Below are 18503 nucleotides of genomic sequence, written 5' to 3' on the forward strand. Positions count from 1 at the left end.
CTCTCCCAGAACCAGAAAGAGGCCACAATCATTAACCCCAAGTGTGCAGGTCAAAACCTGCACAGAGCTCCAGACATTAACCCCCGGTGTGCAGCTCAAAAACCTGCACTGGGATCATGACAGTACCTCCCTCTCAACGGGGGGCCTCTGGACCCCCAGGCTTCCCCGGGTACTTGGCATGGAACGCCTGAACCAGGCGATCTGTATGTACCGAGCGAGCAGGGACCCATGAGCGCTCTTCTGGTCCATATCCCTTCCAGTGGACCAGGTACTGCAAAGAGCGGCGCACCCGCCGAGAGTCCACAATATGTCCGACCTCATACTCCAATTGACCCTCCACCAGCACTGGAGGAACAACAGTCTCAGAGTTCTCTTTGACAGATCCTGCTGGTTTCAACAGAGACTTATGGAACACATTAGATATTTTTAAGGAGGCGGGGAGACGCAACCTATATGCCACAGGGTTGACTATCTCCATAATCTCGTATGGACCAATGAACTTTGGTCCCAACTTAACTGATGGTACCTTTAAGTTGATGTTACGCGTGGAGAGCCAAACCTTCTCTCCCACCTGAAACATGTCTCCCGAGGCTCTCTTTTTGTCCGCAAAATATTTGTATCTCCCCTGGGCTCGAGAGATATTACGCCGGACTTCAGCCCAGAGGTTTTTTAACCGTTGAACGGACCCCTCTGCTCCTGGACAACCGGAATCCACCCGAGAAAACTCCCCAAAATGTGGATTAAAGCCATAGTTAATCAGGAATGGGGACATGTTGGTGGACTGACTCACCCGGTTGTTAAAAGCGAATTCAGCCAACGGTAACGCATCACACCAATCCTCCTGTCTGGCGGAGGTCAGACACCTGAGAATTTGTTCCAGGGATTGATTGGTGCGTTCTGTCTGACCATTACTCTCCGGGTGATATGCCGACGAGAAGGAGAGTGAGATGCCCAATTTCATACAGAACGCCCTCCAAAATTTGGCCACAAACTGCACACCTCTGTCAGACACAACATTCAGGGGTACCCCATGCAATCGGACCACATGCTGCACAAACAATCTTGACAACGTTTCTGCTGAAGGTAATGCTGCCAAGGGAATGAAATGGGCCTGTTTAGAAAACCTATCCACCACCACCCAGATCACGGTATTGCCCCTGGAAGGTGGAAGGCCGGTAATAAAATCCATGGAAAGATGAGTCCATGGCCTATCAGGAACCGGTAAAGGTATGAGTTCCCCAGCCGGTCGGTTATGCGAGCTTTTGGAACGGGCACATATGTCACAAGCAGAAACAAATTCCTTGACATCGGACCTTAATGAAGGCTTGATACCTGGATGAGCACTCAGCCTAGAATCATGAAACTCCTGCAGAAGTCTAGGCCGCAATGAATCTGGAACAAACAGTTTATCGCTTGGCCTGGTTGCCGGAGCTAGGGCTTGAGCCCTTAGGATTTCTTGTTCTAACTCAGTTGAGACCCCCGCCACTACCACCCCTGGGGGAAGAATGGAGGACGGCGGCTCAGGGGGAGACACTGGATCAAAACTTCTGGACAGGGCATCCGCTTTAACATTTTTGGACCCCGGTCGAAAAGAAATTGAGAACTGAAATCGTGAAAAAAAAAGTGACAAACGGGCCTGTCTAGGAGTAAGCCTCTTAGCAGATTCAAGGTATGCCAAATTTTTGTGATCCGTGACAACCGTGATAGGGTGAGCTGCCCCTTTCAAAAAGTGCCTCCATTCCTCAAACGCCAGCTTGACCGCAAGAAGTTCTCTATTGCCTACATCATAGTTTTTCTCAGCTGAAGAGAACTTCTTGGAGAAGAAGGCACAGGGTTTGAGATTGGTAAGGGTGGCCGGACCCTGGGACAGCACAGCCCCCACCCCCACTTCAGAAGCATCCACCTCCACAATGAATGGTTTGGACGGGTCAGGTTGCACCAACACCGGGGCAGACATGAAACATTTCTTAATCGCTGAGAAGGATTCCTTAGCGAGTACAGACCAATTTTTTACATCAGCTCCCTTCTGGGTAAGATCTGTGAGTGGTTTCACCACTTGTGAGAAACCTTTAATGAATCTCCGATAATAGTTCGCAAATCCTAAGAAGCGCTGGAGCCCCTTGAGATCTCGAGGCTGAACCCAGTCAGCGATCGCCAGCACCTTCTTAGGATCCATACGAAACCCCTCAGAGGACACAATCAACCCCAAAAAAGACAGCTCCTGTACAAAAAATGAACATTTTTCCAATTTGGCGAACAATTGGTTCTCCCTGAGTCTCTGGAGAACTGTCTTTAGATGTTGCAAGTGAGATTGACTGTCCGGGGAATACACCAAAATATCATCCAAATAAATAATAAAACGGCCTATCAGATCAGAAAACACAACGTTGATGAAATTTTGGAAAATAGCGGGTGCATTAGTTAACTCAAATGGCATTACCAGGTTCTCAAAGAGTCCTTCTGATGTGAGGAATTCCGTTTTCCACTCGTCCCCTTCCCGAACCCTTATCAGATTGTAGGCCCCCCGCAGATCTAACTTGGAGAACCATTGGGCCCCAGCTAACTGGTTACATAAGTCTGGGATGAGGGGAAGCGGGTAAGAGTTCCTAACCGTTATCTTGTTCAGTTCCCGAAAGTCGAGGCACGGCCGCAAACCACCATCTTTTTTCTTCACAAAGAAGAACCCTGCTGCCACAGGTGACACAGGAGGCCTGATATGCCCTTTGCGGAGACTCTCAGCTATGAACTCCTTCATGGCTTGGCGCTCTGGCCCAGACAAATTGAACAATCGAGCCTTAGGTAACTTGGCTCCGGGTACTAAATCAATGGCACAATCATAGGGTCTATGTGGTGGCAGCGCCTCAGCCTCACTTTCGGAAAAAACGTCTTCGAAATCTTTCAGGTACTCCGGAATACCTTCCAGATCGACAGACGACACAGACACGGATTTAACAGCGTTAACAAGATGTCCCCGGTTACCACATTTATTATTGCATCCCCATTGAGTGATTTCCCCTGTAACCCAATCAATGGTAGGATTATGGCGTTGAAGCCAAGGCATCCCCAGTACCAGTCCTGCAGGCAAGTTATCTAGCACCAGACAACTTAGTTTCTCCACATGAGTGGAACCCACTTTTAGAGAAAAAAGTTCAGACCTGCAACAGATACCATCTTGGGTAAGAGGAGATGAGTCAATTGCCACAAGTTTAACAGGATCATGAAGCCTGACTGTCCCTATCTTATTAAGTGTCATAACCTTGGTATCAATCAGGTTCACAGCCGATCCGCAGTCAATAAAAGCAGTAGTCTGAACAGGACCATAACCAAGTTCCAGTTCCACCTGCAGCACCATCTTTGCACATGAGGAAAATTGTACCTGAAGGTCTGGGTAGCCTCCTCGATTACTACCCAGACCTAGTCGTTTCCCGCCATCTTGGAGGATGACGGACAGGAGGGGCAGTCCTTCTTCCAATGTCCAGATTTCCCACAATAGAAGCACAACTGCTTTTCCCGGTGGCGTCTTCTTTCCTTTCCCTCACAGGTGACAGCGCTCACCTCCATAGCCATAGGAAGAGTCCGGGTCTCATCTCCACTGAAGAATAAGGGTGTTTCCCGTTGCATAATGCCTCTAGCCCGCAGCCTGCGATCCATGCGAACCGCTTGGACCATGGCATCCTCCAGAGAGTCAGGCGGAGGATGAAGTGCCAAAGCATCCTTCAGACGTTCACACAGGTCTCTGTGGAACAGCCCCCGAAGGGCGGCATCAATCCAGGAAATCTTGGCTGCCCAACATCTGAATTCAGTACAGAACCATTCGGCCGAGTGCTCCCCCTGACAGACACTCATCACCTTGTCCTCAGCCAACCGCACTCTATCAGGCTCATCATAAATAATCCCTAAGGCTTCAAAAAATGCATCCACAGACATTCTCTCAGGGGCAGAAGAGGAAAGCGTAAATGCCCAGGTTTGTGGGGATCCCCTAAGCAGGGACATCACCACCCCCACCCTCTGTTTCTCATCCCCAGAGGAGTGGGGTCTCAAAGAAAAAAAGAGCTTACAGCCCTCCTTAAATGCCCTGAAATCATCCTTGTTACCAGAAAATATATCTGGTAATTTAACCGGGGATTCAGGTGGGACTAAAATGACATCTCTATTCCCCACCTCCTGGAAGCCTGCGGAAAGCACCCCCTGAACTGAGTCCTCCACCCGCCGTTGGGACTGGGCCAGAGCTTGGTGTTCCAAACTAAGCTTCTGCAGCGACTGAGTCAAGCATTTCACCTGCTCAGATAAAGCACACATTGGGTCCATGCTGCAGAAGTGAGGAGAGAAAAAAAAATAGCAGGCCAGTGCGCGTGTCCTGAGTAAAGCGAACTGTGCTCAGAGATACCTGTGGAGCGGCAGCAGCCGAGTAGATGCGTACTTCAGAGCCGCAGGACCTGAAGCATGTGACTGCTAGGGGCGTGGCCTAAACTCCACAGAGCTAGGAGCTGCCAGAGAACTCCTAGCAGGGTAACTGCGAGACAAAGTTACCAAGGGGCATAGACAGGGAGAATAGTCAGGACGTAGCCAATGAGTCATACACAGAGATAGCTGCAAGGTACAAGAGGGGCGAGCAAAGAGTAGTCAGGTAACAGGCAATGAGTCATACACAGATAATAACGCAGTACAGAATCAGCAGGCAAACTCACAATGGGAAACAGAACCGGGTCAGAACAATATAAACAAGCTATAGCAACAAACAGGCACACAGGGGTCAGCACACTAGGCCAAAGGCAAAAGTATAACTGGCAGGGATTGGAGCTTCCCAGGGGTTTAAGAAGCTCTCCCAGAACCAGAAAGAGGCCACAATCATTAACCCCAGGTGTGCAGGTCAAAACCTGCACCGGGCTCCAGACATTAACCCCCGGTGTGCAGTTCAAAAACCTGCACTGGGATCATGACAGTCTCCATGGGAGATCGTCGTGGGACCTCGTTATTATCTGGACTACGGCGGAGAGGTCATGGACAATGACAACGACAGACACAACACTTAATTTTTGTATTACCAAGCTAACCAGGTGACTTTTATTTTTACGACGTGCTCAGTGTGCCACAGGTGTTATGATGAGTCACCAAAGGAGTTAAAAACAAAATACCAGCTAAGTCCAGAAAAACCAGAGAGGTTGGTAGCTATCAGATTGCAGACCCCTGAACCTATCCACAACAACTAGCAGTAGCTGTGGGGGGTTCCTACGGTGCCCTAGACCCCTTGATCACAGCCGGAGAGCTACATAGCCTAAAGACAGAAAGGGGAAAAACTAAACTGCCCCAGAGCAGACCCCAAAGCAATAGGCAGCCCCCAACATATAATGATGGTGAAGCAAGATGAAAACACTAACACAGATAGAAAGATAGGTTGAGCAAATGATGGGGCCCAAGCTAACTACATAGGACAGGATAGGAAAGCTGCTGTCTGCCATCCGCAAAAGCCCTATCAAAATGAGCCAACCGACTGATAGGAAAAACAGGCCCTGAAGTCGCTAGGCTTCAAAAGACTATATCAGCACTCAGGTATATTCTGAAGACAGAGAAAAAGATCAACAGATCAGAGACAAAAATGGAAATCAGCTCACCCCCGGCCGGGGATGGCAGAACTCCCAAAAAAACAAGGCAAAACAAAAACAAAACTGAATAGTACAAAGCAGAGCAGAAAAACTTAGCTTTGAGATGCAGGAATCAGACTGGTCTCCAAGAATCCAGCAGGAAAATCACCAGCCAGGAAGAAGGGCGTCGGCAGCCTTATATCCAGTCCTCAATTCCAGCCACCCAGTCATCATCTAGCTGCCCAGGTGTTTGATAATCAGCCTCACTACCTTCCTTCACCAGAGGAGGGAGTTCATCAGACCTCAATGATGAAGGGAAAAATGAACTCACAACACACAGGTGTGTGATATTTTAATGTAAGTGTATGGAATGTTTATTTCAGTGCGTTACATTAGGGTAAGGCCTCTTTCACACTTCAGTTTTTTGTGTGAGTTAAAATCCGCCAAAAAGGCGGAAATGCGGATCCGTTACTAACTGATGTGAATGGATGCCACAGAATGAGGAAATTTAAAGGACCTGCTGGCCGGGAAAAAAGACAGAGAGAGAGAGAGAGAGAGAATTTTTTTTTTGCAGGGTCCGTCCAGGCATGCCGATGGATGAAAAACATTTGGCGGATCCTCATAAAAACAGATCCAACGGATGGCCATCGGTCAAGATCCGCCAGTAATGCAATTCAATGGGGAAAGAAACGGATCCACAAAAAAAAATTGCAGATCCGTTTTTTTCAAAACCTGGCGGATTTTGACTGATTGTCAAAAACGGAAGTGTGAAAGAGGCCTTAGAATTTCAATGTAAGTGCGTGTAATGTTATTACGTCACCTTTAGAATGGCCAACATTCCCGATCACAAAGACTATAAACAGGACAACAGACCACACAGTTAGCGCTGCCCGTCCACTGACATCACGTCTTCCTTCTCTCACCTGCATGGACGCGCGGCCCGAGATCCCGTCCCACAGTCTCTACTGATTTATTCACACTGCGGGGCGGGATCTTGGGCCGCGGGTCCACGCAGGTGAGAGAAGGAAGACATCATGTGATGTCAGTGGACGGACAGCACTAACTGCGCATGCCCAAGAAACAAGATTACAGAGCAGGCGCTGGGTAAATAACTGAATGCTGAGGAGGCGGAGCCCAGAAGAAAGGGGGAAATGACTGATGGCTGTGAGAGTGGATAATTTTTTTGCCAAATATTATTCAGGACATTGATCTGTTTTGAGGACTAGTGGTCCAGGGTACCCTGATCCAAATAAAATTTATATACAGTTGGTGCACCATAAATTAAAATCTAGTAGCTAAAGACGAACTGCAGACTACCTTGAAGCTGGTCTCCACTCCGTACACCTCGTACACACACGGCTTTGCTCCGTACACCTCGTACACACACGGCTCCGCTCCGTACACCTCGTACACACACGGCTCCGCTCCGTACACCTCGTACACACACGGCTCCGCTCCGTACACCTCGTACACACACGGCTCCGCTCCGTACACCTCGTAAATTTTAGAATTTTGGATAACTAGAGGCGGAAGACCTGTGAAGACTCAGACGTCAAGGTTAGATTTCAGAAAGGCAGATTTTAAGGGATTCAGAAAGATAATTGGAGGGATCCAATGGCTGGATATCCTTAAAGACAAAAATGTCCAGGAAGGATGGGAAATCTTGAAAAATGAAATTCTCAAAGCACAGTTGTTAACAATTCCGAAAAGAGGGAAGAATAGGAAGCATTTAAGGAAACCAGGATGGGTGAACACAGAACTTAAGCACATGCTAAAAAGGAAGAAAAAAATGTTTATAAAATGGAAAGAGGGAGGCATATCTAAAGAAGAATATAATGCTGTCTGCAGAATCTGCAGGGCACAAATCAGATTAGCTAAAGCTGAAAATGAATTGAGGCTTGCAAGAGATGTCAAAAGCAATAATAAAGGATTTTGGGGATATGTCAAAAGTAAAAGAAAAGTCAAAGATGCTATAGGATTTTTACAGGATGAAAATGATGAAATGGTAAGACAGGATGTTGAGAAGGCTGAACTTTTAAATTCCTATTTTGCATCTGTTTTCTCTCAGAAAGGAAATGTAACACCAACTGTTATTCACTGTCCTATTAAGGGAATAGAAGAATCCAGGATATCTATAAACAGAAAGATAGTGAGGAAACACTTAGCTAACCTAAATGAATTCAAGTCTCCAGGTCCAGATGAATTACACCCCAGAGTACTGAAGGAGATAGCAGAAGAAATTTCTGAACCACTCTCCATAATCTTTGAAAATTCTTGGAGAACAGGAGAAGTGCCAGAAGACTGGAGAAGAGCAAATGTTGTTCCTATCTTCAAAAAGGGGAAGAAGGTGGACCCAGGCAACTATAGGCCGGTGAGTCTGACTTCTATACCAGGAAAGATCTTTGAACAAATTATTAAACAACATGTAAGTCAATACCTGGATAAGAATGAAGTGATCAAACAGAGTCAGCATGGGTTTGTAACTAATAAGTCATGTCAGACTAACTTAATTTCCTTCTATGACGGTATCACTGATTGGGTGGATCAAGGAAATGCTGTAGATATAGTATATCTTGACTTCAGCAAAGCATTTGACAAAGTCTCTCATACAATCCTTATTGAAAAAATGACTAAGTATGGAATGGACAAGGCAACTGTTAGGTGGATTCATAGCTGGCTTAGTGATCGGACCCAAAGAGTGGTCGTAAATGGCTGCACATCCAGTTGGAAGAATGTCTCAAGTGGGGTACCACAGGGCTCTGTCCTGGGCCCTGTATTGTTCAACATCTTTATCAACGATTTAGATGAAGGAATTGAGGGTAAACTGATTAAATTTGCTGATGACACAAAGCTAGGAGGGATAGCTAATACTAGAGAAGAGAGAGAGAGGATTCAAAAAGATTTAAATAAACTGGAGAAGTGGGCAGTAACTAACAGAATGGTTTTTAACAGGGAGAAATGCAAAGTACTACATCTGGGCAATAAAAATGAAAAAAGCATATACAGAATGGGAGGAATAGGCCTAAGTGACAGCACATGTGAAAAAGACTTGGGTATACTAATAGATCACAGACTGAATATGAGTCAACAGTGTGATGCAGCAGCAAAAAAGGCAAATGCAGTTCTAGGATGTATTAACAGAAGCATACAGTCTAGATCACGTGAAGTCATTATTTCCCTCTACTCCTCTTTGGTCAGACCTCATCTGGAATATTGTGTCCAGTTTTGGGCACCACATTTTAAAAAAGACATCAACAAACTGGAGCAAGTTCAGAAAAGAGCGACCAGAATGGTGACCGGTCTGCAAACCCTGTCTTATGAGGAAAGGTTGCAGGATTTGGGAATGTTTAGTTTGCAAAAGAGAAGACTGAGAGGAGACTTAATTGCTGTCTACAAATATCTAAAGGGCTGTCACATTGTAGAAGGATCAACTTTATTTTCATTTGCACAAGGAAAGACTAGAAGCAATGGGATGAAACTGAATGGGAGGAGACACAGATTAGATATTAGAAAAAACTTTTTGACAGTTAGAGTGATCAATGAGTGGAACAGGCTGCCACGAGAAGTGGTGAGTTCTCCTTCAATGGAAGTCTTCAAACAGAGGCTGGACAGACATCTGACTGGGATGATTTAGCGAATCCTGCTTTGAGCAGGGGGTTGGACCAGATGGCCCAGGAGGTCCCTTCCAACTCTACGATTCTATGATTCTACACACACGGCTCCGCTCCGTACACCTTGTACACACACGGCTCCGCTCCGTACACCTCGTACACACACAGCTCCGCTCCGTAAACCTCGTACACACACGGCTCCGCTCCGTACACCTCGTACACACACGGCTCCGCTCTGTACACCTCGTACACACACGGCTCCGCTCCGTACACCTCGTAGACACACGGCTCCGCACCGTACACCTCGTACACACAGGGCTCCGCTCCGTACACCTCGTACACACACGGCTCCGCTCCGTACACCTCGTACACACACGGCTCCGCTCCGTACACCTCGTACACACACGGCTCCGCTCTGTACACCTCGTACACACACGGCTCCGCTCCGTACACCTCGTAGACACACGGCTCCGCTCCGTACACCTCGTACACACAGGGCTCCGCTCCGTACACCTCGTACACACACGGCTCCGCTCCGTACACCTCGTACACACACGGCTCCGCTCCGTACACCTCGTACACACAGGGCTCCGCTCCGTACACCTCGTACACACACGGCTCCGCTCCGTACACCTCGTACACAGGCAGCTCCGCTCCGTACACCTCGTACACACACGGCTCCGCTCCGTACACCTCGTACACACACGGCTCCGCTCCGTACACCTCGTACACACACGGCTCCGCTCCGTACACCTCGTACACACACGGCTCCGCTCCGTACACCTCGTACACACACGGCTCCGCTCCGTACACCTAGTACACACACGGCTCCGCTCCGTACACCTCGTACACACACGGCTCTGCTCCGTACACCTCGTACACACACGGCTCCGCTCCGTACACCTAGTACACACACGGCTCCGCTCCGTACACCTCGTACACACACGGCTCCGCTCCGTACACCTCGTACACACACGGCTCCGCTCCGTACACCTCGTACACACACGGCTCCGCTCCGTACACCTCGTACACACACGGCTCCGCTCCGTACACCTCGTACACACACGGCTCCGCTCCGTACACCTCGTACACACACGGCTCCGCTCCGTACACCTCGTACACACACGGCTCTGCTCCGTACACCTCGTACACACACGGCTCCGCTCCGTACACCTAGTACACACACGGCTCCGCTCCGTACACCTCGTACACACACGGCTCCGCTCCGTACACCTCGTACACACACGGCTCCGCTCCGTACACCTCGTACACACACGGCTCCGCTCCGTACACCTCGTACACACACGGCTCCGCTCCGTACACCTCGTACACACACGGCTCTGCTCCGTACACCTCGTACACACACGGCTCCGCTCCGTACACCTCGTACACACACGGCTCCGCTCCGTACACCTCGTACACACACGGCTCCGCTCCGTACACCTCGTACACACAGGGCTCTGCTACATCCACCCTGTAAACCCCTCCTGACCCCACACAGAAACTTCCCCTCATCCAGCACCATGACAACCAGCACAGCAGAGTCCTGCACACACTGAGACCCCTGATCATGTGACCCCCTGACTCCTCCCCTCCTGTGACCTCATCACAGGTCCTGTGCACAGAGCAGCCATATATGTGGAGTGCGGCTCTGCAGGTTAGTGATGGGCAGTCCGGCTCTTCTGGCTCCTTTCCCCACTTTTCTCCCTCCTGTCCCTTCACTATAAAGCCTGGGCCTCATTATACAGCTGTACAGGGGTCTAGTGAAGGCTTTTTAGCCCTTTCCTCAGACTGTAGCTCCTGGGAACAGACCCTCACTCCTGTCCCTTCACTATAAAGCCTGGGCCTCATTATACAGCTGTACAGGGGACTAGTGAAGGCTTTTTAGCCCTTTCCTCAGACTGTAGCTCCTGGGCACAGGTCCTCACTCCTGTCCCTTCACTATAAAGCCTGGGCCTCATTATACAGCTGTACAGGGGTCTAGTGAAGGCTTTTTAGCCCTTTCCTCAGACTGTAGCTCCTGGGCACAGGCCCTCACTCCTGTCCCTTCACTATAAAGCCTGAGTCTCATTATACAGCTGTACAGGGGACTAGTGAAGGCTTTTTAGCCCTTTCCTCAGACTGTAGCTCCTGGGCACAGGTCCTCACTCCTGTCCCTTCACTATAAAGCCTGGGCCTCATTATACAGCTGTACAGGGGTCTAGTGAAGGCTTTTGTAGCCCTTTCCTCAGACTGTAGCTCCTGGGCACAGGTCCTCACTCCTGTCCCTTCACTATAAAGCCTGGGCCTCATTATACAGCTGTACAGGGGTCTAGTGAAGGCTTTTTAGCCCTTTCCTCAGACTGCAGCTCCTGGGAACAGGCCCTCACTCCTGTACCTTCACTATAAAGCCTGGGCCTCATTATACAGCTGTACAGGGGTCTAGTGAAGGCTTTTTAGCCCTTTCCTCAGACTGTAGCTCCTGGGCACAGGCCCCCACTCCTGTCCCTTCACTATAAAGCCTGGGCCTCATTATACAGCTGTACAGGGGTCTAGTGAAGGCTTTTTAGCTCTTTCCTCGGACTGTAGCTCCTGGGAACAGGCCCTCACTCCAGTCCCTTCACTATAAAGCCTGGGCCTCATTATACAGCTGTACAGGGGTGTAGTGAAGGCTTTTTAGCCCTTTCCTCAGACTGTAGCTCCTGGTCACCATGTGATCTCACCATAACCCTAACAAGCTAATTAAGGTGTGTAATCTTGGTCAAAATTATCTCGGTACACAAATCTCCAAGGGTGCCCAAAGTTTTGCATCGCCCTTTTCCTTTTTGCAATTATGAAATTGTAAAAAATGTCTCTCCTCTCTCGCTCTCTATCTATATATATATATTTTATAATTTTTTTTTTGCCTAAAATACAAAGGCCATGTATCATCTTAGAGGTTCGGCCTTTTAGAGATCATTTCATCTTCATCTTGCGTAACTGTTCACAATAACGGTCATTTTGACCCGGGGCGCCCACACTTTTACTTGCCGCTGTCAATGCTTCATCCCGCTGGTGCTCAATATTTAATAGGGTCTTGCTATTAATCTTAATGAAAAGTTCGTTGAATTTATGTGAGCTGTTATTTCTCCTCCAAAGAAATGCCACCCCGCACCATTACTGACCACTGCCAAACCGGTCATGCTGAAGGATGTTGCAGGCAGCAGATCGCTCTCCACGGCGTCTCCAGACTCTGTCACGGCTGTCACATGTGCTCAGTGTGAACCTGCTTCCATCTGTGAAGAGCACAGGGCACCAGTGGCAAATTTGCCAATTCTGGTGTTCTCTAGCAAATGCCAAGCATCCTGTACGGTGTTGGGCTGTGAGCACAACCCCCATCTGTGGACGTCGGCACTCAGACCATCCTAATGGAGTCAGTTTCTAACCGTTTGTGCAGACACATGCACATTTGTGGCCTGCTGAAGATCATTTTGCAGGGCTCTGGCAGTGCTCCTCCTGTTCCTCATTGCATAAAGGTGGAGGTAGCGGTCCTGCTGCTGGGTTGTTGCCCTCATACGGCCCCCTCCACATCTCCTGGTGTACTGGCCTGTCTCCTGGTAGCGCCTCCAGCCTCTGGACACTACGGTGACAGACACAGTAAACCTTCTTGCCACAGCTCACATTGATGTGCCATCCTGGATGAGCTGCACTACCTGAGCCACTTGTGTGTGTTGTAGAGTCCGTCTCATATTACCACGAGTGTGAAAGCACAACTAACATTCAAAAGTGACCAAAACATCAGCCAGAAAGCATTGTTACTGAGATGTGGTCTGTGGTCCCCACCTGCAGAACCACTCCTTTATTGAGGGTGTCTTGATAATTGCCAATAATTTCCATCTGTTGTCTATTCCATTTGCACAACAGCATGTGAAATTGATTGTCAGTCAGTGTTGCTTCCTAAGTGGACAGTTTGATTTCACAGAAGTTTGATTTACTTGGAGTTATATTCTGTTGTTTAAGTGTTCCCTTTATTTTATTGAACAGTGTATATAGATAGAGAGATTTTTTTTTTTCTTTACGTTGGAGGGTCCAATTCCAGCTATTGCTGTGGGATCTGTGATTTCTATCTACTCCACTGTGTACAGGATAATAGAGTATAATAAAGTAGTTATGGACGTGACGTAACGAACATTGTGCAGTGACTCTGCTTTCCATATAGTGATGGATAATGACCTGGCCATTTTTTGCAATTCTGACCAGTGTCCGTTTAAGAGGTAATAACTCTGGAACGCTTCAACGCATCTTAGCGATTCTGAGATTGTTTTTTCGTGACATATTGGGCTTCATGTTAGTGGTAAACTTAGGTCAATAATTTTTGCGTTTATTTGTGAAAAAATCAGAAATTTGGCGAAAATTTTGAAAATTTCGCAATTTTCAAATTTTGAATTTTTATTCTGTTAAACCAGAGAGTGATGTGACACAAAATAGTTACTAAATAACATTTCCCACATGTTTACTTTACATCAGCACAATTTTGGAAACAATTTTTTTTTTTGTTAGGAAGTTATAAGGGTTAAAAGTTGACCAGTGATTTCTCATTTTTACAACAATATTTACAAAACCATTTTGCAGGGAGGTAGTGACAATTTGAAATGCTGACTTTGATGGCATGGTCTGAGGGTGTCATGTTACATTTGCTGAGCCCCTGTGTGCCTAAACAGTAGAAACCCCCCGCATGTGACCTCATTTTGGAAACTAGACCCCCAAGGAACTTATCTAGATGTGTGGTGAGCACCTTGAACCTCCAAGTGCTTCACAGAAGTTTATAACGCAGAGCCGTGAAAATAAAAAATCATTTTTTTTCCCTCAAAAAAAAAGCTTTTTAGCCCGCAATTTTTTTTCACAAGAGTAACAGGATGAATTAGACCCCAAAAGTTGTTGTACAGTTTGTCCTGAGTACTCTGGTACCCCATATGTGGGGGGGAACCACTGTTTGGGCACACGTCAGGGCTCTGAAGGGAAGTAGTGACGTTTTGGAATGCAGACTTTGATGGAATGGTCTGCGGGCGTCATGTTCCATTTGCAGAGCCCTTGATGTACCTAAACTGTGGAAACCCCCCACAAGTGACCCCATTTTGGAAACTAGACCCCATAAGGAAGTTGCCTAGATGTTTGGTGAGCACATTGAACCCCCAAGTGCTTCACAGAAGATTATAACGCAGAGCCATGAAAATAAAAAATATTTTTTTTTTCCTCAAAAAATGATTGTTTAGCTTGCAATTTTTTATTTTCACAAGGGTAACAGGATAAATTGGACCCCAAAAGTTGTTGTACAGTTTGTCCTGAGTACACTGGTGCCCCATATGTGGGGGGAACCATTGTTTGGGCACACATTGGGGCTCGGAATGGAAGTAGTGACGTTTTGAAATGCCGACTTTGATGGAATAGTCTGCGGTCATCATTACATTTGCAGAGCCCCTGATGTACCTAAACAGTGGAAACCCCCCACAAGTGACCCCATTTTGGAAACTAGACCTTCCAAGGAACGTATGTAAGATGTGTTGTGAGCACTTTGAACCCCCAAGTGCTTCACAGAAGTTTAAAATGCAGAGACGTGAAAATGAAAAAATCATTTTTTTTCCACAAAAATGCGCATGCATCATCCGGACCCGAGGGACACCAGGAGGGACGGGGGGACTCAGGAGGTACCGGGGGGTGAGGGGGGGATCGGAGGCTGTCGGGGAGCAGAGGGAATGGGAGGGGGCAGATGATGACAGCGGCGGCAGATCGCCGCTGTCATTCAGTTGCGGGGGGGCGATCGCCAGTGGAGGGGGGTGGAATCGGTGTCTCCAGCCATGTCCGATGCTACAGCAGCATCGGCCATGTCTGGATTGTAATATTTCATCAATTTTCATTGATGAAATATTACTATCGCTCTGATTGGCTGTTTCACTTTTAACAGCCAATCAGAGCGATCGTAGCCACGTGGGGGCGAAGCCACGCCCCCTGTGGTGAAGAACAAAGCCCCCTGTATCTGCGGGTCGGGTGACCTTTCAGTGAGCTAGGTCACCCGACCTGCAGGGGGGCTTTAAAGTCATGACGCCACATAGGCGTCATGGGTCGTTCTGGCATGACTTTTCATGACGCCTATGTGGCGTCAAAGGTCGTGAAGGGGTTAAGAAAAATATGCTGTATTAAAACAAAAATAAAAATGAATGTGTAAGAAACTGCTGTAGTCCCCGTGGAAATCGGGTAGAAATGAAATGAGTCAAGTGAAATATGTACCTGGTAAACGGAGGTATATTTTATAGGAGGGATCATGTATATCCCATTGAGAATGCCGCGGGTATTGGCCTGTAAAAGATGTGTATAGCATTCAGAATATAGTAGTGAAGAATATATCTTGTGTTTGATATGAGAATGCCTGTGTGGACTGTCACAATGAGGCACAGTCTGAAACAAGGTCCATATGAGAGTGAGGAGAGAGACCAAAGACGCTGAGCGGTGTAGTAACCGCACGCGCTGTGTAAGAAATGAACCCCTGCAGGTGCGCACCGTATGGAAGTGTGGGGTCAGCTTGCCGGCTAGACGCGGTTTCCCCCCGCTCGTCTGTTAGCCATGTACGCCATTAACGGCGGGTTTACATGAGTTGGAGGCGGGACAAAAGTCCGCGCTCACCGGAACTAGTAAACCGGAAGCGTCCGGCTTCATCTGTCAATCACATGCGGCGTCATCCACTGTGAATGGGAGCAACTAAGCTCCAATGAAATACAAGAGAACGCGTCACATGTGGAGACTGGGAAGGGCTATTAGGCTCGTGGAACCAAAGCGGCCGACTGGCACTTATGTGTAGGGACAAAAAAGGGGATGGTTCAAAGCAGGAGGGAAGCAAACTATATGGTGTCTCCCTACGCTTACAAAGCATGTACCGATTAGAAGGCAACAAAGGCCGTTTCCACACTAGAGATAATGTTTGGTTGAGATATTAATCACAATCAATGGAAATATATACTTTTCTGACCAGGTATATAAAGGTATTAGTTGACCAGGATGTTCTTTTAGAAAAGGGAGGTGTAAACTTATAGTGAATCAGTATAAAAAGTGTCATTCTAAAGAGGTGCACCACTTCATGCTATATCAGTAACCATATTGTCAGGAATAGTGACGAAAAGGCAGAAAAATACCAAAGTCAAAACACCACAGTCTGTGTCGTCCCTGCAGTGTACATCTATGTTCTGGGGCCCAAAAAGATTCATTTCTTTTTAATAAATGTTTAACATGTTAAAAATTATAAAATGTGTCTTCTGCTTTTTACATATTTTTTTCTTCTTACAAGAATTGTTGGAGCCAATTTTCTTTAGAAACATTTTAATATCGGCTTTTTCTGGAGTTTTTCTTGTAATATAGGAAAGTCTAAGGCCAGAAATAATCCCCATAAATCACTGTACATGGAGACTTTGGGGTCAGATCATTTCTGTCCGTTGTGTTTGTGGAAACAAAAAATCTTTTCTAAAAGCCTCAAACTTCTGTGTGTGACTCAGAGCTGAGATCTAACGTGAGAGAAGATTCCAGTGCGGGGAACACGGGAAACCTTCATATAGACGGCCGGTGGGGATGGAGGCAGTGACCGACTCTGGCCACATCTGTCTCTAGAGCCGCAGTAGAAGATGAAGATGTCGTCCTCATCATGAAGGAGTTATTTCTCATGTCGCGTGTAATGAATATCTCCTGCAGTATTGCTAATGCCGATTCCAGTGTCGGTAATGAGACGAGAATTAGCGTTATGGAAGATGAGTCTATGAGGAACGTGTTCAGCTGCCGACTCCGAGGAGGAAACTGCTTGTTGTCTGTGGCCTAAATATATAGGTTTTATTAGTAGATGTCAGGGAAGAAAACTAAACCCTGTAAGATAATAAATCTCCTCATATGTTTCCCTTATTATCTCCAGTAATTGTATTATTACACAGGATTCTTATGATGTTACATCGGATCATCTTCTTCTCATTCAGGTCTCTACAATATCGGATCCTCTCAGTGAAGATCTTCTACAGAAGAGAATTTTCCTGATTTACCCATCAAGGATGGATATGGACAGAGACAAGATGGCGGAGAGGATGTTACACCTCACCCTAGAGATCCTCTTCCGTCTCACTGGAGAGGTGAGAGATTCTGATGACGTCACATTCCATCATTCTTATCTATGGGAATAACAGATGGACAGAACTGGAGAGGTGAGGACTCTGGAAATGTCTGTAGTGAGATTTATTAATGTGTCTCTCCATAACCAGGATTACACAGTGGTGAAGAAGACCTCTAGTGATCGCTGTCAGGACCCTGTGTCTGAGGGATGTGGAAGACCCCTGAGCCCAATCACGGGGCCTCCACCTCACTCCCTGATCCATGAGGACATCAATGACCAGAAGATCCTAGGACTCATCTACAAGATGATTGAGCTGCTGACTGGAGAGGTGACACTGCTGGGAATGCTGGGACATTATACAGTAACACTATGAAGGGATCGGGGGATGACGGTATCATTGTATGTGTCAGGTTCCTATAAGGTGTCAGGATGTCGCTGTCTATTTCTCCATGGAGGAGTGGGAGTATTTAGAAGGACACAGAGATCTGTACAAGAACGTCATAATGGAGGTTCCCCAGCCCCTCACATCACCAGGTAATAGACAGGACTAAATACACACGGCCTATAATTATCTGTATGTAGAGAAATGAATTCAGTCCCTGAATGTGTTTCCTCCAGATCTATCCAGTAAGAGGACAACACCAGAGAGATGTCCCCGTCCTCTTCTTCCACAGGACTGTAACCAAGAAGATCCCAGTGTTCCTCAGGATCATCAGGTAGATGACAGATATTTCTTGTTGCTGAAACTGGGATATTTTTTCTACTTTAAACCATTTTTAATCCCCTCTGATTAGTGCGATCATACAACATACAAGCCTCTGATGGCTCCGGTGATGCCCTGTACTACTGTAGTGCTGTGTATCATCACTGCCTGTCAGTGTAGTTGGGTCGCCCTCCCAAGGCCGGCGGGGTACTCGGTACCGGGCCCAATGAGCTTCAGTGAGAGATGTCAGAGCAGCTGGGACCCGGCCTGTGGCCCTGGGCGCCCATTGTAAAGAGGGGATGTGTTCAGTGTGCTTCTGATAGAGTATATGAATGAATGATTTGTGACGCCACCTGTGGTATTCGGCAATGAAGATGTTAAGCCGACGCTGCAGACAGATCCTCTGGGACAGATGGTGTGGTGCAGCAATGATGTTATAGCCCTCCACAGGCAGGGCTGTAGTCCCAGGGCAGTGTAGGTGAAGTGACACGTAGATGGTGCAGTGTCAG

General features: G+C 47.4%; 1 protein-coding gene across 1 annotated transcript in view; it reads left to right on the forward strand.

Moving 5' to 3' along the window:
* Window positions 1-15620: 15620 nt before the first annotated feature.
* LOC141078112 (uncharacterized) overlaps window positions 15621-18503 on the forward strand; it is a 53805-nt gene continuing 50922 nt past the window's right edge. The window contains 4 exon segments of the mRNA XM_073564952.1: window positions 15621-15698; window positions 17440-17619; window positions 17702-17825; window positions 17910-18007. Of these exon segments, the coding sequence (XP_073421053.1) occupies window positions 15621-15698; window positions 17440-17619; window positions 17702-17825; window positions 17910-18007 (480 nt within the window).

This window comes from Dendrobates tinctorius, unplaced genomic scaffold, assembly GCF_039654945.1.
Source record: "Dendrobates tinctorius isolate UK_male_01 unplaced genomic scaffold, ASM3965494v1 ptg000504l, whole genome shotgun sequence".
Taxonomy (NCBI): domain Eukaryota; kingdom Metazoa; phylum Chordata; class Amphibia; order Anura; family Dendrobatidae; genus Dendrobates; species Dendrobates tinctorius.